The sequence below is a fragment of the Zonotrichia leucophrys genome, chromosome 12 (genome assembly GCF_028769735.1).
Source record: "Zonotrichia leucophrys gambelii isolate GWCS_2022_RI chromosome 12, RI_Zleu_2.0, whole genome shotgun sequence".
NCBI lineage: Eukaryota > Metazoa > Chordata > Aves > Passeriformes > Passerellidae > Zonotrichia > Zonotrichia leucophrys.
The window spans coordinates 19,895,842-19,916,547 of record NC_088182.1 but is presented as its reverse complement, the minus strand read 5'-3'; the positions used below and the strand labels follow the sequence as shown (position 1 = coordinate 19,916,547).

The following is a 20,706-nucleotide window of genomic DNA, read 5'->3' as shown; positions in this document are numbered from 1 at the left end:
AGGGGCCTTTTAAAAATTACCCCTTGTGCTGTGCTCGTCCTTTAAAGCTGGGAGTGAGTTCTGGCCCTGGGGAAATGTGCCCTGGGTGGCTGTGCTGAGCTCTGAGCCCGGTCCTGAACTGCACCAAGCCTCAAAGACAGCACCCAGTCCCAAAAGCTCACTTCAGGTGGACCTGAGAGCAGCTGGAATCCCAGTTCAGGGTTACACAGAAATATCTGCACAGAAATAGAGCTCCTGGGTGAAGTTGTATGATCCAACATATTCAAAAGCTTCAGGCAGCCATTAATCCCCTGTTATAGCCCTGTTCCCCTGCTCCTCACTGCCTTGAGTGCTTGTAGCAGCAGCTACAACAAAGCAAAAAAAACCCCACTAAAAATGTCCACAAAAGACCCCAAAACTACTCCTCACCTGCACTGCCTTGAAAATTATTGGAAATTGAATATAATTGAAAATAATTGAAAATTATTGGAATGTGATTCAACTAATGCTGCTAGTTTGACCCTAGTTTGTCTGATGTCCCTGGAATTCCCATGCACTGAAGGTCACCAGCTCCAGGAAGAATCTCTGGGAGAAACAGGCTCAGACCCAAGGTGGAAACCAGACTGATGGCAGCTGGACAGGGCAGTGGTGAGCAGCAAAACGGGGCTGAATCCTTCATTAAACCCCATGGCTTTGCAGTTATAACATGAAACTGGGGCAGATAGAACCCAGGACGTCACTGTGGGGAGGCGACCCCAACATTTGTTCAGAGTGTAGCAAAAAATGGATCCTGGCAATTTTTCACGTATATTCTTCCAGTAATAAGTAGCTTAACAAATCTTGAGCTTGGTGATGTAGCAAGATCATTAGATCAGCATTTGAGACCTATTTACTGTGACAGGAAAACAATACACCTATGATCTATTGTGGGCTGGGTTGAGATTTCCAACTTCACCAGTAAATATGGTTGATAAATTAAATTAACGTGATAGTCTTGACATAGTACTAGTAGTTTGTGTATTACAGCTCCAACCAGGTGTTGAATTTCATTCTCAAAGAATTAACCTGAACTTCAGCCCTCTCAGGTCTCTTGGTAAAGCCTATAAATACCACAGACAAGGCTTATGTCATTAGCCTCTTAATGTTATAAACATTTAATGAAGTTAAATTTGAAGTACAACACATTGTAAAATCGATCTGATCTTGTTGGGGAGACAAAGGGAAGAAAATTGTTTGAGTCATTTGGAAAACAAATTAAGAATTACATTCACTTAACTTTGAAGTGGATGAAAAATTATGGCCAAGATGGATAGAGGCATTGTGCTCCAAAGGCAGCGAGGGCTGGAGCAGGGATCCTCTCTCACAGGAGGATGCTCCTGACACAGATTAGCAGCCCCCTGCGTGGCAGGCAGCCCCCATCAATCACTGGGCCGTGGCAGGCTGAGCTTTCCTAGAAACTGGAGGAATTTTACTCCAAATGGTGCAGCTCAGGCTCCTCTCCCTGCAGGCAGCCCCTCCGGCAGCCTCAGGGCACAGCTCTGCACTGATCCCTCCAGGGCTCTTTCCAGGGATGCTCAGCTGCCCCCAGCACTCCCTCCAGCACGGGGCTGCCCTGTCTGCGGGCAGGACAGAGCCATTCCTGCTGCAAATGCTCCCTGGAATTGCCTGGCTAAGGAGTAGGGGGCTGAGGCTCTCCAGCCTGTCCTGCGCTGGGGCTGAGGGGCTGTGCTGGAGCCAGCCCCGTGCCCTGGCATGGGTCACCAGCACCCAGGGGCGCCTCCAAGTGCTAAGCAGGCAGGAAAGAAATAAATAAAAATAAATAAACCCCTATTAGTGAAGGTTTACTGTGTAAAACTCCAAGACAATGAACAGGAAAAAGTGAAGGGCAGCAGACGTGTTAAAATGCTGCTCGGAGGAAAGTGTATTTGTTCTTTCTTTTTAAAACTCATTATTTATTTTCTCTATTCTTCAGACCTAATGTCTCACTAATGAATTCCAGGGGGATTTTTGAATCATGGTGATATCATGGGTTAAACCCCTTCTCTACTTTTTGAATGTAAATTCTTTTTGACATTCTTCGTTATTGCAGAGCATTGACTTCTTTCCTACAACAAAACCAAACGCTCTTTGGTTTTGCATAGTTAACATTTTGCTAATGGGTAGCCAAGATTCTCTCAGCAGCTCAACAACATTTTCTAAAGCACACTGGCGTTGTTGTAGCAACTGGTGGCTGATCTGTGAATAAAGCAGATGTCATTGTGACAGGATAAAGGGAGAATAATCTATCACCCGGCCACTGCCACTCCTGCCCAAACAAGTCATCAAAATGACAACTTTGATGTGTAGCCATGAATTCAGGTCTGTGTATCCCCTCATCTCATCTCGTTATTATATCAACCAAGGGTATGTTACAAACACCAGGAGTTTCCCAGCCCTGTCCCTTGTCTTTGTGAGCCAGTGCAGCCTGGATGTGCCGAGGCACTGATGGTTTGCCAGCTTCCTTTTGGGCTCTGATTGATTTTGCACTGTTGTCCAAGATGCTCTGGCCTAAATAAACACAATATATATTCTGGGATGCTTTTTTTCTTTACTGTTTAATCTGAATTCAGCTCATGTGGCTCACTACTAAAAATGGGCAGGCATCAAAATATTCTGACAGGTGCCCGAGCTGAGCACAAAAGGAGAGACAGCAGCAGATAAATTGCCTTTCTAACTTCTCAGAAAGGCTTTAATCAATTTATTTTTTGTTTTAGCTTCTTTTCTAATTCTCATAATTTGTACTTAGTTGGTACAACCATTGACCCCAGTGAGTCATCTCGCATCCCCTCTTTTGGTGCCAGCAAACACCATGTGCTTTAATGCTGTCCTGTTAAACACTTTCCAGCAGAATATTCCCTAACTTTTTCTATGCCTCCAGTGTTGAGGCACCAGAGCAATGTGCCCCTGCTTTGTGGAGACTTTGGGCTGAGTTTCAGCTTGCCAGAGGCTGTTTGTTCCCTCTGTGGAGCTGCTGTCCACATCCCCTCCCTCCCAAAGCCTGCTCTGCCATCCCCTTTGCTATCTCCCAGCTTTGCTGATCTCTTGACTCGAGGAGACAAAACAAGAGAGCAGGTTCCTTCCATTTCCCTGGTGCATGACTCATACTTAATGTGGAGGTTATATTAATTACTGTGTGCTCAGCATTTAATGAGCCTGGGAAGGAGTCTGCTCTCCTCAGCTCCCCAGAACACACAGGGAAATCACTGCATGAGCGAATACATTCCCCAAACCCTCAAATCTGGAGATGTATTTTATACAAGGAGACAAATCAGTCATTGCACGAGTTCCTTTAAAAAGGGATGGCAGAAGCTGAGAAATCTGGGCCATAGTGCTGATTCCCTCACAGGCTGCCTTTGTGCCCACTGGCCAGCCCTCTGGGGCTCTGTCTCCTGATTTCCTGTCTGTTTGTAGGGACAATAGTGGCTGCCTGGGACCAGGCTCAGCTCAGAACTTTTGTACAACTTGACATCACAGCATTAGAGAAAGCCAAGAGGAATTATCCTGAGGTTTTTTTAATATGTGGAAAATACTTTTTTTTTTTTAATAAATTACCTATCTTCCAGTCCTGTGTGATGACATTATGGTCTAACATGACTGCCTTTACTGGTTCTCCATTGACTTCTTTCTCAAGGTGATGGGCATTTAACATCCTCTGTGGGATTTGATGATAAAAAATACACTGTATGCGATGTCCATAGTGCATATTTCCATGTGTACAAGAAAAGTTGTAAGGTAAAAAGTTTTGTGTGAGACACAACTCACAAAACAGGTTTCTTGCTGGTTCCCAGGAACAGATACTTTGGATTTGGCTTGCTGTGAATGAAGTTGCTCTATGGGCTGTGCAGCAGCAGGCAATCTCAGCTTTGCTGCACTCTGCCTGTGCTGCTGAGCCCATCCTGTTCTCTCCTGTGCCTTCCATGCATTGATTTGTCCAGGCCTTTTCCTCCTGAGGCTTTTCCTCTGTACTCCAAAGCATTTCTGGAGTGCACCCTGTCTGTTACAGACCTTTAGCTTCTTTATCTTACAAATGTCTGCTTCTGTCTCCTAGTTAGAATCCTGGAACGTCCTAAATGGGAAGGGACCTGCAAGGGCCATCGAGTCCAGCCCCTGGCCCTGCACAGACACCCCAACAATCCCACCCCGGCTGTCCCTCAGAGTGTTGTCCAAATGCTCCTGGAGCTCTGGCAGCCTTGGGGACATGACCAAACCCAGGGGAGTCTGTTCAGGGCCCCAGCAGCCTCTGGGGGAAGAACCTTTCCCTGATGTCCCCCCGACCCTGCCCTGGCCCAGCTCCAGCTGTTCCCTGGGTGCTGTCCCTGTCCCAGAGCAGAGGTTGGAGCTGCCCCTCGGGAGGAGCTGCAGCCCCTGGAGCTGTGACCTCAATCTTCCCTTCTCCAGCTGAGCAAACCAAGTGCCCTCAGACACTCTTTGTAGGGCCCCTCCAGACCCTTCCCCATGCTGTGTCCCTCCTTTGAACACACTTTTTTATATTGTAGTGACCAAAACCAATATTTGAGGTGAGGCTGCCCCAGCGCAGAGCAGAGAGGGACAATCCCCTCCCTGGCCCAACTGGCCATGCTGGGCCTGGTGCCCCCAGAACAGGGGCACTGGCTGCCAGGGCACTGCTGACTCATATCCGACTTTCCATCCACCCTGCAGCTCAGACTTGGGGACCTTCTTGCTCCGAGGACTCCTTTGGTTACAGGTTGGGGACAAGGGACAGTATTGGTTAATATGCACATTTGGGACATTCACAGTGCATATTTCCTTGTCTATTATAATGACAAATGTGAAAATATTGTCAGAAATAGTTATGCAGCATCCTAATTTGAATTTGTGCATCCTGACGGCAGTCTGTGGAATTCCTCTGTTTAACAAATTGATTTTGAAGTGTGGTCAGTTAAAAAGAGTTTTGTAATCCACAGGACAGTTCATTGAGAGCCTTGTGCTATGTGGATTAGTAGCCATTATTTGCCTTTTCTAATTTACTGTGTCCCCTTACAATAACTTTATCAAATGAACCACTTAAGAGTATACTTTAAGGATGTTTTCAGTTTAATTATCACTGTTGAAAGACATATCTCCATTAGCTTTGTGCATACGTGGCAAAGAAAACTTAATCATGGCCTGATTCATGTTTTATGTAAGTGCTTCTAGTACCAAACTGAGTCAATTCAGGTTAACTATCCTTTTAGAAAGGCTGAGAGGTAAAACGCTGAAAACTTACTTGGGAATCCTGAGGCAGAGCATCTTCACTTCCACAAGCTGGGGTTCCACTAGGGATGGGGAAGGGAGATGCCGCAATAAACAGGTTCCCAGCTTGCAGCCAGGCTTTTCCCCTTTTGCCTCCCCTGCTGTCCCTAACCCTGCCCCTGTGTTTCCCGTGCCCATCCAGGCTGTCCCTGTGCCCAGCCCTGCCCTGGCAGCACACATGACAGGATGGATTTCCCTTTGAGGGCTGCATTGTCCTGCACTTGTGTGTGTTTCAGTGCCTTTGCAGCTCCCTCCCCAAGTAAAAACAGAGCTCCTCTATCCCCAAGCACAAAGCCCAAGCTGGTGTGGGGGAGGAATCTCCACACACCCGTAAATCTTCCCCCTTCTCCTGTTTGTTCTCCAGGCCATTCAAGCCCATGGCACATCATGATGGGCCCGATTTCTCCTGTCTAAGGTGACACAGCCGAATTTCTAAATACTTTCTAGTTGAATGCAGCATTTGGTTTTCCTTGCTCTTTAATTCCCTGCTCTGTTATTCCAGTTATTAAACAAATTGACAGCTTTTTTTCCTTTTCTTCTCTCCATTTTCTCATCAGCAATATTGTAAAATAGAGGGAAAATGTGTACTAAATTGAATTCCTTGTGCACCCAGTTTTTTATTATTGTGAGTAAAGCTGTTTAAAGATATTTGTCTTTCAATAATTATTCTGCTAGCTGTACGTGGCACGTCACTGCATATGGAAATTTACAGGAAGCAGGAGTTTTGCACATTACTTTTCTATGGTAAAAACATGCTGCAAAAGTAATAACTTGTAAAGTAACTCTTATTAGTGAGGAAAACACAATTTTAACTATATGGTATTCACTAAATCAAAGCCCACTACAAACTGGGGGGGAAGATTCCAATATTAAATGTTAGATCTGTTAACCATAATACAGAGTTATAATGAACATCCCTGTGGTATGTGGCTACATTTTAAATCTAGTTGTGTGGAATTGCGGAGGACTAAGAGCAGTAACTCAATGAAAATTGACAAGTCATAAGATTGAAAGTAAATTACATTAATAACTTTATTTTGATACCCCATTCTGGTGCCTGAATTGAATAAAAAATCTATTTTGTGTTAAGTGGCAGGTCTGCAAAGAAACTGTGCATTAACCCCTGATATACAATGCTAGGATTAGGTACTGCATGGGCTTGTGTTCTTAAATAATATATATACAAGGAATGAGTTAAAACCCAAGTCCTAACAGGTAGGTTGTCAAACTTTGCAGCATCTTTTGTGATGCTTCTGTTTCCCTTCTCAGAAATTTTAAGTATTCACAGTGCTGGGTGGGAGTTTGGCCTGAGAAGGACCAGCACACAGGACAGAGGTGTCTCACCCAGCCCTGGTGGCACTTGCTGCTGTGCAGGGAGTCAGTGACACATTCCCATCATGATGCCTCATTAACTGGGGAGATCCTGCAGCCTGGAAGGAGCAGAGAACATGATCTGTCCCAGACAATGTGCAATATCATCTGTAATGCTGGGCCACATTTCTTACCCAGTGAAAAACAACGTTAGAATTAGACATGTTTTTTTATCAGCCACAAATGAGTTAAAGAATAGGAACAGAACAATTCTAAATGCAGAGAAATATTTACTACTCCAGTGTCTGAAGAAATCAGCAGTGATAAAAAGGAAATACCACAAAGGGAATGCAAAACAGCTTAGTTGGGCTCTGAAAAACAAGTGAGTAGTCTTTAAATTTGCCTCTTTAAACTCGTCCAAATGTTTTTCTGTATTTTTGGGCTCTGGCCTTTGGAGAGGGGGGGGAAAGAATAATGTAAATGCCAAAAGGAGCTGGACAAAAAGTAAGCTTTGTATCCTATCTATGAGAATCAGACGATGTGTGTCATGCAAGTTATTACAGTCCCAGTCTACAGTCCTGCCCTGATGGGAATCAGCTTTGACAGCAGCACAAAGCAGAGGTTTAACTGACAGCACACACAGCACATTTGCGAGTCATAACGCCACAGTTTAATGACTGACGCATGTGGGAAGCTAATTCGGATTTTTTTTTCTTGAATGGGATAAATGAGCATCCAGTTAATACCAATCATGAATTCAAGCCATGTGACAAAATTGATGCTACATACCCTGTTCTTGTTTTGCATATTCTGCAAACTGAGCTGCAGGAAAAGAGCCAGGAGAGAAAGTTCATCCTGCTTTCTGACACATCCACCAATTGCAGCTGAATGCATCCAGCTTGCTGCTGTTGTGTTCACAAACTAATTACCCTTTCTCTGTTAAATAGCCTAAGAATTACAAATTGTATGCCTGTTTTGAGAAAAAGTACAGGTTGAACAAGCAGACGTAGTATAAATAAAATATTTATATAAAAATAGTCTCTTACAAAATATACTCTCTTATCCTATGGTTGATTTTTCCAAAAGATGGAATTTTGTCTGGATTTTCTTATTTTTAGACATATTCCAAACAGGATTTTATTAATGTTTCTTTCTTTAATTGAAGAAAAAAAAAAAAAACAAAAGGCAAAACTGGTAAAGATCTGTAACCCCTACCACTCCACTTTTGTTCCAGACAACTAGCAGCAAACAGGAGGAAACAAACAAACAAAAACCCCCAAATACAGTGTGTTTGTGTATGTACATATATATAAAGACATCAGCTTTTGTCCTTAAACATCCAGTACTGTAGAACATATCCTGCAAGTCCAACTAATAGAAATATCCTAGTCAAGAATAATATGTACAGCTCCAGTGTTTCCTTGCTGATCCTACAAAATTATTCCACAAAGAAAGCCAGCTATCTACTTTAATTGCAGAATAGTTCCAGAAAGGTCGGTAAAGTTCTTCTTTTAATTAAATAAATTAATATTAGTTTTATCTGAATAAATTGTTAAATATTGTTATTATTATGCCCAAGTGTCCCAAATCCCTGTGCTAAAATCTGCAGCTCACACACACACGAGAAAGGCAGATAAAGCAGTGTCTACAGAACCCTTCCACAGTTCCTCTTGCTGCAGCAAGTGCTGTGACGTGGAAAGATGGGCAAGACCAGCAGAAGCTTTTCACGAGTGTGGATAAATCTGTGTTATCCACACACTGCCAGGGCAATTCACGGCGAGGCTCTGTCCATCCCATCCTGTGCAAAGCCCTTCTGTAGGGATTTCCCCCCTACCCCTCCCTGCTCCTCGTACACAGAGGTGTTTGAGCACCTCTTTCCCAAACAAGAGCTGTTGCCAGCCCCAGAGATGCCTCCCTGGCCGGTGTCTCTGCAAGGCAGCCAGCGCTCCCTCCTCACTGAGGTGATCCTTTCCTCTCTCTTTCATGTCTCTGGCAGCCCGGGGAGGGGTTTGCTTGGTTTTGTTTCTTGGCTGACTTTATAAGAGTCTGAACTGTGTATCCACATAAGCAACCAAAGGTGAGGAGAGAAGAGAGGGCTCCGTGGGTGAGCATCCCGGGGGGAGAGCAGCTCTTCCCGCAGTTCCATCAGTGCATGTGCAAATGTATCCAGGCCAGGAGCGGCCGGGCAGGCTCACTTACAGGTGTACACCTCTGTCCTCTCGCTGCACGTGTTGCATTTCACGTAGCAGCACCAGTGGAACTTGCAGTTGCACTGCCACACACGGGAGTACTGGTGGGTGTTGTAGCCGCGGCCGCAGCACATGAGGTCGCAGCCGTTGGACTGCTGCGCCGTCTTGTTGCACATGCGGCCCTGCGTGCCCACGCTGCCCGTCACCGGGTCCTCCTCGCAGTAGTTGGGCGATTTCTCGATGTACACCAGGTCTGTGTCCATGGGCTTGCGGTACGAAAGCGGCTTCTTGATCTTGAGGAAGGTGGGGCGCTTGTTGCGGCTGGCCCTGACGGGCTCCACCTGCACGGCCTCGTTGTACTTGTCCTTGAGGATGTAGCCCAGCTCCCGGAACTTGGGCAGCGTTGTCCAGCAGGTTTTAGTGGTGCAGGACCCCGAGACCCCGTGGCACTTGCACTCCAACTTCATGTTTTCCTCCAGGATCTGTGGTCAGAAGAACAAAGAAGGATGCATTAATAGCAGGGCTGTCAGAGGGACACTGGCTGGGTGACGCTCAGGGATGGGTGTGCTGCCACCACACACGGGGCACGCTGCTGTCCCAGGCAGCAAATGCTCATCAGTGTGACCCAGTTCTGCCTGCAGAGCTGATTCCCTGCCTACCCTGTGAGTTCAGCAGGGAGGATAACTCTGCCTAACTCCACAGCCAAGGGACCAAAGCTGGAATGGGACCCTCCTCAGGCACAGCTTTTCTCCAAGAGGATTGCCCAGTGCCCGACACTTTCCTTTGGAAGTTATCAATCCTCATCTTCTCTTCCACCTTCACATCCCCTGAAACTCTGTCCCTCTATCTTCTCCTGCTGTTTACCAGCCCAGTCTTTGCCAAATAAAACTGGAGTCCAGCTTAGTTCCAGCTCTGAGTCCTGGGCCCTGCAGCTGACCCCAAGCAGCAGTGACGTTGGGATAATGCAAGCAAACACACCTAATTCCAGCAATTAATTTCCCACTGTCTTGTACTTGAAAGAGGCCACAATAATTTTGATGATGAAACTCTGCCTAGCCTGGCAGAGCCCAGCACTGGAAAGCCCAGGCAGAGGGATTATCAGGGCTCAGGGAGTGGTCACATCATTTTTTCCCTGAGAAAACCCAGCTGATCCATGCAGCTCCAAACCTGGGCAGCCGGTCAGTGATATGGAAATTGGAATTAACCCTTTGTTACAGCCTCTCCCTTCAGCTTGGGGTGTTTGGAAACAGCAGACACTCTCACTGGCCATTTTCAGCAGACAACAGCAGCCTGCACTGAAGGAGCCAGGTCCAGCTCCTCGAGCCTAAATCCTCACTGTGAGCTGGGGGAGCAAGGACAGAGCACTGACCCAGAGGAAGGTCCCTGCCCGTGGAAGGAGGGACAGAATTAGATGAACTTTAAGATCTCTTCCTATGCAAATCATTCCGTGGTTCTGTAATTTTTTGGTTCTATGAAATAGCTTTATTTTTGTTTTAGTCTAGGAGCAGATTGTCAGCACATATGGTCTGAAGACAGGATCACAACCCCCAAAAGCACAGGTCCAAGCCTTTGACACAAGTGAACTCAGCACATGCTAGGTCACATTTTGTGCTACTGATTTTAAATCAGCTTTTCATGCAAACAATCTAATGACTGCCCTAAAACTCAGATGTGAGAAAATTCCATATTCTGATCTACATCTTAACTTCTGCTCAAGCTTTGGCTTTATCTTGTTATCTTGAGTTTCTCTCTCAGCCACTGCATACTTCTTTTATTGCTCACTCATTCATAAGGCAGGACACTTGGAAGATAGATGAGGAGATGGAAAAGGAGTTATAGCACAGAAACCGGAAAAATAACATAAATTCCTTTAGCCTCATTTGTACCTTTTTAAAAGCTCTCTTTTTTGAAATTGAAACTAGCCAGGGATACATTTCTCAACCCTGATTCAATCACTGCTCTTGTAGAAGGCCTGACATCCCAGTAAGATGTTCAAACTTGCAACAGAGTATTTCCAATCTGCCACGAGGATGCGCCAAATTGGCTTGGAACATGAACACACAACACATGGTGTGCCACCTACCTGGGCAGGGCTGTGCCCTGGAGTAAAAAGTAGCCTAAAATTGCCTTTTGGTTTGTTTCATTACCATCCCATCTAGAGCCAGCAGGGTCTGAGGGATGGGGCTCCTTGGGAAGGGATGGGGGTTCAGGAAGAGATGGGGGCTCCTTGGGAAGGGATGGGGATCCTCGGGAACGGATGGGGCTCCTTGGGAAGGGATGGGGGCTCGGGAAGGGATGGGGCTCCTTGGGAAGGGATGGGGCTCCTTGGGAAGGGATGGAGCTCCTTGGGAAGGGATGGGGGCTTGGGAAGGGATGGGGGCTCCTTGGGAAGGGATGGGGATCCTAGGGAAGGGATGGGGGCTCCTTGGGAAGGGATGGGGGCTCCTTGGGAAGGGATGGGGGCTTGGGAAGGGATGGAGCTCCTTGGGAAGGGATGGGAATCCTTGGGAAGGGATGGGGGCGCCTCAGGGCGGCCTCATGCCCTGGGCTGGGCTCCTGCCCCAGCCCCAGCCCCAGCCAGGCCCTCCTCTGCAGCTCTCAGCCCAGCCTGGCCACAGGCACTCAGGGCTAAAAAGTCTTTTGAACAGAAGTTTGAGCAACACCAGCTGAGCTCCAGTGCCAGGGGCCCTTCCTAGAGGTCAAAAAACACCTGGAAGGGGATGGGAAGGAGCAGATGGGTGAGAAAGTTCTGCCTTATTGTTCTCTCTCCCGTTCATTGTTTCTGAATTTTTTAAGGTTTACTGGCCCCCTCTCCCTTTCTCTCTGCTCTTGCCAGAGGTGCCAGAGGTTCCAAACTCTCTGCTGGAATCTCCCTGGCACATCTGCCTCACCTGTGTCCCCTCCAGACCTGCCTCCTCTAACCCACCCTCTCCACCTGAGGCTCACACCCCTCTTGTTGCTTCTGTCCTTGCACACAAACCCATCCTTCTCTCTGGGCTTTCAGGGCCATGTCCTGCAAATCCAGCAGGGCTGAACTGGCTCCACAGCCTGCAGAAATGAGGCTGCATGGGACTGGAACTGCCTGGCCTCAGCAAAAGCAAACCTGCAGGGGTGATTTGATGGTTGTACTCTGATAGAGGTGCTTGGACTATTTGTTTTACATTAAAATATGTGGATGATGGCATTTTAATACTATTACATTATTCCAGTACCCTCTGATGAATTAGTGCCTGTAATACGGGATTCTCTGGGTAGGGACACAGACCAGTCTTTTCCTTGGTTTCTGTGAGCCAAAAGCAGCACCCTTCCCTTAAAACTCTGTCTGTGTTAAAGCATTCTTCACCTTTTATTTTAGGATTTGTTTCTTTGAAGGAATTATGCAGCAGCTCATACTTCTTATATCAGATTTAAACTTTAGGTGTGTTACAGACTGACTTTTCCTAAAATGTAAGAGCATGGCGAGCACAAAATTTCAGATCCCATGTTTCTTACCAAATGACCATCTCCAGCTGCACCAGCCATGGGAAGTAAATCTGTATGCACCAGTGGGTGCTCTGAACTGGATGAAATGCAGACAAGGAGCTGCAGTTCTTTTAGCTTTGTCCACTTTTTCTTTGAGCTCCTACAGAAAACTGTCAGTACTTGTTTCTCCCTCTGTCTCCCTTTGCCATTTGCCTCTGGGAAATAGTTTGTGTGGGGAGAGCTGGGCTGGCTCTCCCTGCTGATGTTATCTCCAGATGCACCACTTCTGGGCACTGCTATTGCTTGCTCTCCCCCTTTAGCTTTGCAGGGAATGTGTGGGATGGCCATGGCAGGGTGGCAGCAGCAGCCCAGGAGCTGCAGGGTCTGTTTCAGCTCCATGTTGTTCTTCAGCCTGATGGGGCTGTTCCAGCTTCATGGCCCTGCAGCCTGGTGGGGCTGTTCCAGCTGTTGCAGGCTCAGCCAGGGCTGTCCCACCCTGCTGGGGGGCCCATGGAGAGCTGGCTCTGTGCCTGGCATGCTCAGACACAGCACTCACACCCACACAGGGCTTCTCCCAGCCCAGAGCCTGTCCCCAGTCCCTCAGTGGTGTCAGTCTGTCCCCAGTCCCTCAGTGGCTTCAGTCTGTCCCCAGTCCTGGGCTCCCAGCACCAAAGCAGCTGAGCTCCCCAAGGACCCCACTCGTGGGGTCAGGACTGCCCAGCCCCAGCTCAGCCCCAGCTCTGCAGCCCTTGATGCCAAAGCTGTGCTCAAGGACCTAAATCTCACATCTGGAGATCATCCCACCTGCAGCAGGATTCCCATGGGATCACTGCAGGGCCAGGCACCAGAATAACCCCAGCCCCAGGCTGCATCTGCAGCCCAGGTAATTAATTAGCAATTAGTGGGACACTGACTCCTGCCCACCAAGGCCATGGTCTTGCCTAATTTTGCCTGACATCAGCCTGCCTGGGTCAGGCAATTACTGTCTCCTGCTAATGCCTGCACCTTCACTAAAGGTCAAGGAAGGTGTAAGTATTGGAAAATTAGTGAGATTTTTGCTCCAGAGAAGAACATGGCAGGGCTTGGAGAGGGCCATGGGGAGCTGCCCCTTTGAGCTGGTGGAAGGTGAGGATTGCTGATTGATACTATTACAGAGGCAACTGTAGCTCCTTAAATAAGACAAAGCTCCTCAAACTTTGGGAATAATGTTGAGATACATTTGTTTTGCTATTGGAAAGATTCATTAAATAAAAAGGATGTTTTAAGCTAATAAAATAAAGCCATGCCTTATTTAGTCTTTCACCAAAATAAGGTGAGAACCAAATCATGTGTAGCGTGAGCCCAGGAAATGGCAAGGGCACTGGGTGGATGTGTAGCACTGACTGGACAGACAGCAAAAGGACCATGTCTCTTAAAGCTATTGGGAAATGTCTCTGCCACTTGGTTTATCCAAGTGTGAGATTCATCTCAAAAGGATGCTACTGTTTAGGTAACTTGCAGGACTGTTCTAGCCCCAAAGCTCTGAGGGCAATACAAGTGACACCTAACGCTTTTTGATTGAGAAAAGGAAAGAACAAGAGAGACCACAAAAAAAAAAAAAAAAAAAAAAAAAAACAAAAAAAAAACCCTGCTGTCAGAGACAAATCCTATGGAATCTTAAATAAATTTAGAAACTGCATAAAAGCCACTCAAATGCAAGTTTAAAATTAGCAAAGGCATAGTTAAACAGGAAAGATGGAAACTATTCCCATCAGTGGATGGGCACTGGTTACAAGAACTGGGCTGCTGTCAGATCTCTTCTGTAGGAGCACATTTTACACTGACTCCTCTGCAAACTGACTGGGGTGAGCTTGGGAAGGACTGTGTCCCACAGAGTGACTCATTCCAGACAGCCTTTGATACCTCATCTCATGAAGATCTTATTAAGCACAGCCAAAAGATGTTTTTTTTTTCTCATGTTTTTGATAAGTAAATCCGTGCAAAAGAATATCTGAAGTCAGTATCAAATAACTTTGCTCCGGAACACCACGAGCTGTGACTCTACCAGAAATCCTGCTACCCCAGGCAGGCTGAACCCTTCTTCTCATGACAAGAATTTTTGTGTTTTACATAACAAATGAGCAGGGAATCACCACAGCACATCAATCAAACCACCTTTGCACTTTCCTTGGAATTGGTGTCTCAGGAAAATTGGGGAACCTGCTGGTCAGAGCGCTGGTTATGCATGAGCCAGGAGCATTCTGATAAATGCTGCAAACACCACAGCTGGCTGGGATTTCACCACCAGCCACCTTCACTAAGGGATATCCTCTTTTAAAGAGCAGAAAAACTTTTTCCAGGTTTGAAGTCATGACACCCTGAAAAATGAAGGCCTCAGAAATTTTATACTCTCATAAGTTCAATCTTTTTTTGTCCTATTTCTGACCTTTCTCTATGCCACCCAAAGCAGGAGATTCCTTTCATTTCTTGTGTGCCCTTTACAGGATTTCATATTTATTTTATACTTTCTGCCTGAAATATTAGTTGCCCTTTACTTCATCTTTATAAAAAAATGATCATAAGGTGGAATTATCTTTGAAATGCAGCTTCTGTCTCCCCAGTGTGTCAAAGAAGCAAAGAACAAGTATTAGTGAGAATTTCTGCATGGTCCCAGTGCTCACACAATGCTGCCAGCACGTGCAAACAGAATGAGATGTGATCCTCTCTCCCTGGGCAGGTTGTGTTGTTTAAATCACAGAGCTGGAGCCCTCCAGGCTCTGCCTAACACTGAGCAGAATAGCAAATGAACAAGAGCAGGACCAGTAAAAGCTGAGAGGAATGCAGCAAAAAATATTTTCTCCTGCATATTTTTCTTATACTTCTGATAACCTCCATGACTTGCTGTAGACTAAATCAATTTATCACCACTTCTGGGTGCAGAAAGTAAATTTCACTGAATGCTTTTATAGTTGTTATTTTTGAAGAATAGCTGAACTTGGGACACAAACAACATAACTGGTTTCAAAAGGTGAGATTTAATGAGATGGATTCTCACACCACCTAATTAATGCTCTTCTCAAACATAAGGCCTGGCCCTTGTTGCCTTTTCTCAAGCTGTAGGATTGCTCTGTGCAATAAAACAAGGTGTCACAATGCCTCAGGGCCACAGAAACATTCAGGGGGAAAGCCCTCTCACATCATCCAGCCCCAGCTGTGTCTGACCCTCATCTTGTCCCCAGCCAGAGCCTGAGTGCCACATCCAGAGTGTCCTTGGGCACCTCCAGGGATGGGGACTCCAACCCTCCCTAGGCAGCCCCTGCTGGTGTTTAACAATGCCTTCAATGGAATAATTCCTCCTGAGAATTCAATTCTTCCTCAGCTTTTGGCACTGAGGGGTCCTTCTAGGAGAGCACCTTATCTGCTCTGGGGATGCACTTCCACCCAAGCCCTCTTGGTTCCACAAAAGTAACTGTGCCCCTGGGGCCACGCCCTCCTGCCTCAGCTGTCCCCAGGTGCTCCCTCTCCTCTCCTCTCCTCTCCTCTCCTCTCCTCTCCTCTCCTCTCCATTTTCTGTGTTTTCAGTGGTGCATTCAGTGCAAAACCTCCTCACCCACCCTTTCACAGGAAATGCTGTTAGAAAACTACAAATTTCAGCTGCAAATTCCCAAATTAATGCTTAGGTAGGTTTTACATCAAGACAGAGTCAGACAGCAGCATTTTCCCAGTATCTGTTGGATGTAGCTGGGAAATGAGGGATCCTGGTGTGGCAACTTTGTGTTTCTCAGCTTCTGATGACAAAGGCTCTCTATCTGAAAGGTGAGACCCCTCAGTTTATTGAGGGGTCACTGCTGTTCTGGATCCTGGGTACAGCTGCCTGAAGCACCATTTGCCTTTTGGTTCTGAGGGGTTTTCTATTTAAAAGAAAGGCAAATATTTTAACAGGAAAAAAAAATGGAAATAATTTGAAAACATAACTCTCAATGGGTTTGATAAACTACTTGTTTTTGAAAAGTAACTCTTGTGAGACACGTTATCACCTAGATTAGACTGGATCAATGCAGTGCCAAGTAAGTGTCATCGTGTAGGAAGTTTGAAGATCTGTCATAAAAAGGAACTTGGAAAAAATAGTTCCGAAAAAAATCTGATTTCTTTTAATGTGCTTTCTCTTATTATTATTATAATATAGCTGAATTGTCTTAAAGAGATTCAACATCTGATTTTATATTCTATAATTAAATGAAAATGGGATTTCCTAGCCCCTTACTGAAATGGGATTGTGAGATTAAGGGAAAATTTATCTGGGATCATTACTTGCTGCTGTCCAAGCAAAACTGACACTGTGGACATGATGGATTTCAGCTTGTGAAATACTGAACAGTCTCGTTGTCTGGCCCACCTGAGCACTTTGTAGGATGAAGCTGAAATAGGCTGGGGATGGGGGTGGTAGCACAGAATTACAGATAGAGTTGTTGGTTCTGTTATCTAGCTTTCCTTCCCATCACTACATAAGTTTTCCACAGTACATATCTTCCTTTCCAAAAAGATACTGGAGAGAAGGTTCATGCCAGAAGTGAATAAAAGATGATGATTGAGGAGTTTTGGAAATGAAGAAACAGCATGGTGCTCACTGACACTAAGACACTAAGTTTAGAAAGAAAATGAGGCAACAATTTTTCTGCCTTTTGACATGCTACTCACATAACATTTCTTCTTAGGTCATATCTTCCCCCCTTACATTCTGGTCACCAAATAAAAATCACCCTAAAACACTGATACTTCCAATCAGGATTCTCTAAAATAGTGATCTGTGTGGTATTTTGCTATGTATTAAAAATGTCATGGATGTCCATTGTTAAAAACATCACTTTCCTTAATCCCTGCTTTACCCACAAGCTCATCCCTGCAGCCAATGGATGGATCAGAGCAGTGGAGGCAGTGAAACCCAACCTGAGTTTCTGCTCTAGGGTTTGATCTTGGGAAAGTGATCCTCACTCATTCTCTGGGCTTCTCAACTAAGATGGCAGTAAGAAGGTAATTGTGCTTGTAGTTTATGTTTTAGCATGATATTTCTGAAGAAAGGGGAAACAGCCCCAGTAAGAGGAACTGAATTGAATTATGTTCCTCAGTTTGGGTACACAGTGAGTTAAACTCTTGGGGTTATTCAGACAAGGACGTCACTTCTGCCCCTTGCTTTGGGTTTTGTCATGGAGCCTGAGTCATTCTGCACATAAAAACCATGCAGGGAAAACAAAAAATGACACAAGTGGAATTTGTCCTCATCACAGCGGATTCACAGGGAGAGGAATGACCCAGGCCTGACTCATCTCCTGAAAGTCACCCTCTGTGGGACCCTCCCCAGTGGAGGGGAAGCTCTCCAGCGATGGTGCTGCCAGTAAAGGATTCTGTATAAAGAGCTGGGAGCCACCAGGTAGAGCATTTTGACAAATGCTGAAGCTGTCGAGAGGAAAGTTTGCAAAGAGTGATGGAAACCAAGAGAGCAGCCTGGCTGGTTCCAGACAAGTAATCAGGAAACACCTCTTGTGCTAAACTAACAAAGCCAGGTACTGGCAGGAGCATGAGCTGCACAATATTATCACTTCATGTTGCTTCCAAACATTCCCAACCAATAGCCACACACAGTTAATTACAGGTTCATTTGGTTGCATACCAAACTGTGAGAGTTAACCCTAGAGATGATGCTACAGAGGACATTATTCATCATGCTGAAAAATGTCTATAAATTTTAGTTCTCCAAGACAGTAGTTTTAGTTGAAAGGGATGTTTTTCCTTTCTATTGGCCTTTTTAGGTAATTTCAAAGTAATTCCCCATCAATTCTGCAGTACTGCCTTTATAAAAACACCAAGTTTCTTACCTCAACTTCTCCATTAACTCCTTCAGTCTAGAAAAAAACATGAGCCATGCTTGTATTTGATACAGAGAGACATATTTAAACTTCAGCCCTAACACTGTTCACAGCTCAGTAAATGGCACCGGAGAGGCACCCATGGCCTGCTCTGCCTGCCTGCCATTTGCTGATCTGGGAAGAGCACCTGAGCTACCTCACCCCCACTCCCATTCCCCTCCTTCCCCCAGCCCCACTGCTCCCCAGGGATAACACCTGGAGATAACAGGGATAGCCTGGGCTGTGGCACAGGCTCCAATCCCAGTGCCAGGGGTGGTTGTACCCTGGCTGGGATCTCACAGATTGGCACATCAGCCACAGCTGCTCAGGGAAGTGAGAGCCATTCCTGTTAGTTTAAAAGAAATGTCTCATTATTCCTCCAAATAATCTCCATGCAATGATGTTAGTTATTGGAAAGCAGGAGTTGGATCACAATGACAGAGTGTATATTGTGCACAGAGTTCCACACATTTTGTGTTTGCAATTCAAAATACTCGTGTTGTCATCAAGTCGTAATTTTGGTGCTAATTGTAATATTACAAAGATGACTTTCTAATTAAGTTTAATCCATACGTGCTTTCCCCCTCCTTCTGCAGCTGGGGCAATGGGTTCACACTTTCACGTTTTCAGATAGCTCCCATTTCTCAGAGATAAGATCCTACCAGCAGAGCCTCTCTCTGCAGCCCCACAGCTGCCAAGAGCAGCACGCCCAGACCCAGCCAAGTATTTTAACAGGGATCTTCTGGCCTGTTCTCCATGAAAATTTGCTCCTATGCAGAAGAAAGTGGAATTTCCTAAATGTCTGTGTAATGCTGAGTGCAACCTGAGCACAGGGTGCCCAGGGAAGCTGTGGCTGCCCCTGCATCCCTGGCAGTGTCCAAAGCCAGGCTGGGACTGGGTGGGTTTAAGGTCCTTTCCAACCCCAACCACCCTGTGATTCTGTGATTGCACCATTTTGAGCAACAGTTGAAGCTTTTGTCTTACAAAGGAATCAGATGCTAACAGAATTCACTTGGGGTGTGCTGGGTGGTTGGATGGGTTCCCTGAGCCAGCTCACCCAGTGCTGCTGCTTCTCCTGGACTGATCTACCTGCTCACCATTCACACACGAGCTCAGCAGCAGCAGCAGCAGTCTGCAATGCCATTGATGGTTCCTCTTTACAAGCCATGCACAAGTGAGTCTTCACCTTGAGATGGATGTTTTTAACAAAGGGTTAACCAGTTGCTCCAGCTCTCCAGTTCAGAAGGCCACAAGATGCCTGGAACAGAGCTGAACACCAGTCCCACCAGTACATGAAGCACCAGCTGAAGAAACCATGCATGTCCATAGTGCACCTTCAGTGTATTAATCTGGTCTCAATTTTATAAATCCCTCATTAAGGTAGCTTAATATAAAGCAGAAGTCTGTTGCATCAAATGAAACAAATATCTCAATGCTAAGGTATTCCTTAGCATAGTTATTCAAATCTACAGTTTTCTAGAAAATATTTTAGGACTTTGACTACACCTTTCAATCTAAATTTGCACTAAGTACAGCAAGGCATACTTCTCAGGTCGATTCCCTGGGAAAGCAAAAAAGCAAAGCCTAAGCACTCACTTGGTGTCTGGCTTCCTTCTGCCTTCTCATTTCCCACTGGAAATTTCAAAGTAAATTCAGCTAAATATGACAAAGTGTAGATATATTGAAAGAAACTTCTGTGAAGTCTTAACCCGTGTTTTTTGGACACATTCTCTTGACTCCTTGTTGCACTTCTTTATTTACAGGCTATTGTGCCCTCTGGATGGTGAATCGTTCTATGCCTGCAGGGTTTATCCAGCCAAACACAAGAGTGTGTTCTGGGGCTCAGGAACATCTCCTGGGGGAGCAGCTCTGTCCCCTCGCTGTGGGTGGGCTCATTTCTAGGACAGGATCTGGAATGCTGCAGGCAAGGCTGGTGCCCAGCAGCCTGCTCCCAGGAGAGCCTGGCTGGAGCTCCAGGATGGAGCAGCCTCACATCTGGGGTCCAGGCCATGCCATGGCATTCCTGCTGCTGGGCCCAGGGACACCCTTCAGGTGCAGCTCCCTTTCAAGCACCAGAAGGCTTGGGCTGGTTTCAATAACCAGCACTAATTCAAACTAATCCTGGTGCATTCTGGCACTGACTGGGCATGAGAGCCAAGCATCCTCCCTGCAGTTCCCTGAAACCTTTCTGCCCTTCCATAGCTCAGTTCTGCATCCTGCCAGTACCAACAGGCCTTGTCTGTATCCTTGGACTAAAAGGCTGTTCTTCATTCATTGATTTTTTAATTGTTTACTTCAAAATACCTGGAAACTCTTTCCATTAAAGCAAAAGTCTGTTCCATTTGTACAGCACATGCTGGCAATTATTTCTCTTGGTGAGCATTCAGGGCTTCATGAGCTCAGAGTTTTTTGCCATCACGTGTTAATGACAAGGTTTGAACCAAACCCTGGTTTAACTTTCAGTTTTACCAAAACCTCTGCTGAGTTACAGGCTCAGCTCAGGTAACTGAGTTCATGCTCCTGACTCATCACTGAGGCTCTTGGAAATATTCCTGGAGATACTTTCAGCTCAGGCTCAAGAGGTCTGGGCT

General features: G+C 45.9%; 1 protein-coding gene across 1 annotated transcript in view; it reads right to left on the bottom strand.

The window, feature by feature from the left end:
• Window positions 1-6,273: 6,273 nt before the first annotated feature.
• Window positions 6,274-20,706, bottom strand: part of WNT7A (Wnt family member 7A) — a 34,352-nt gene continuing 19,919 nt past the window's right edge. Inside the window, exon 4 of the mRNA XM_064723884.1 lies at window positions 6,274-9,253. Coding sequence (XP_064579954.1) covers window positions 8,774-9,253 — 480 coding nt within the window. The 3' untranslated portion in view covers window positions 6,274-8,773. The remainder of the gene's footprint in view (window positions 9,254-20,706) is intronic.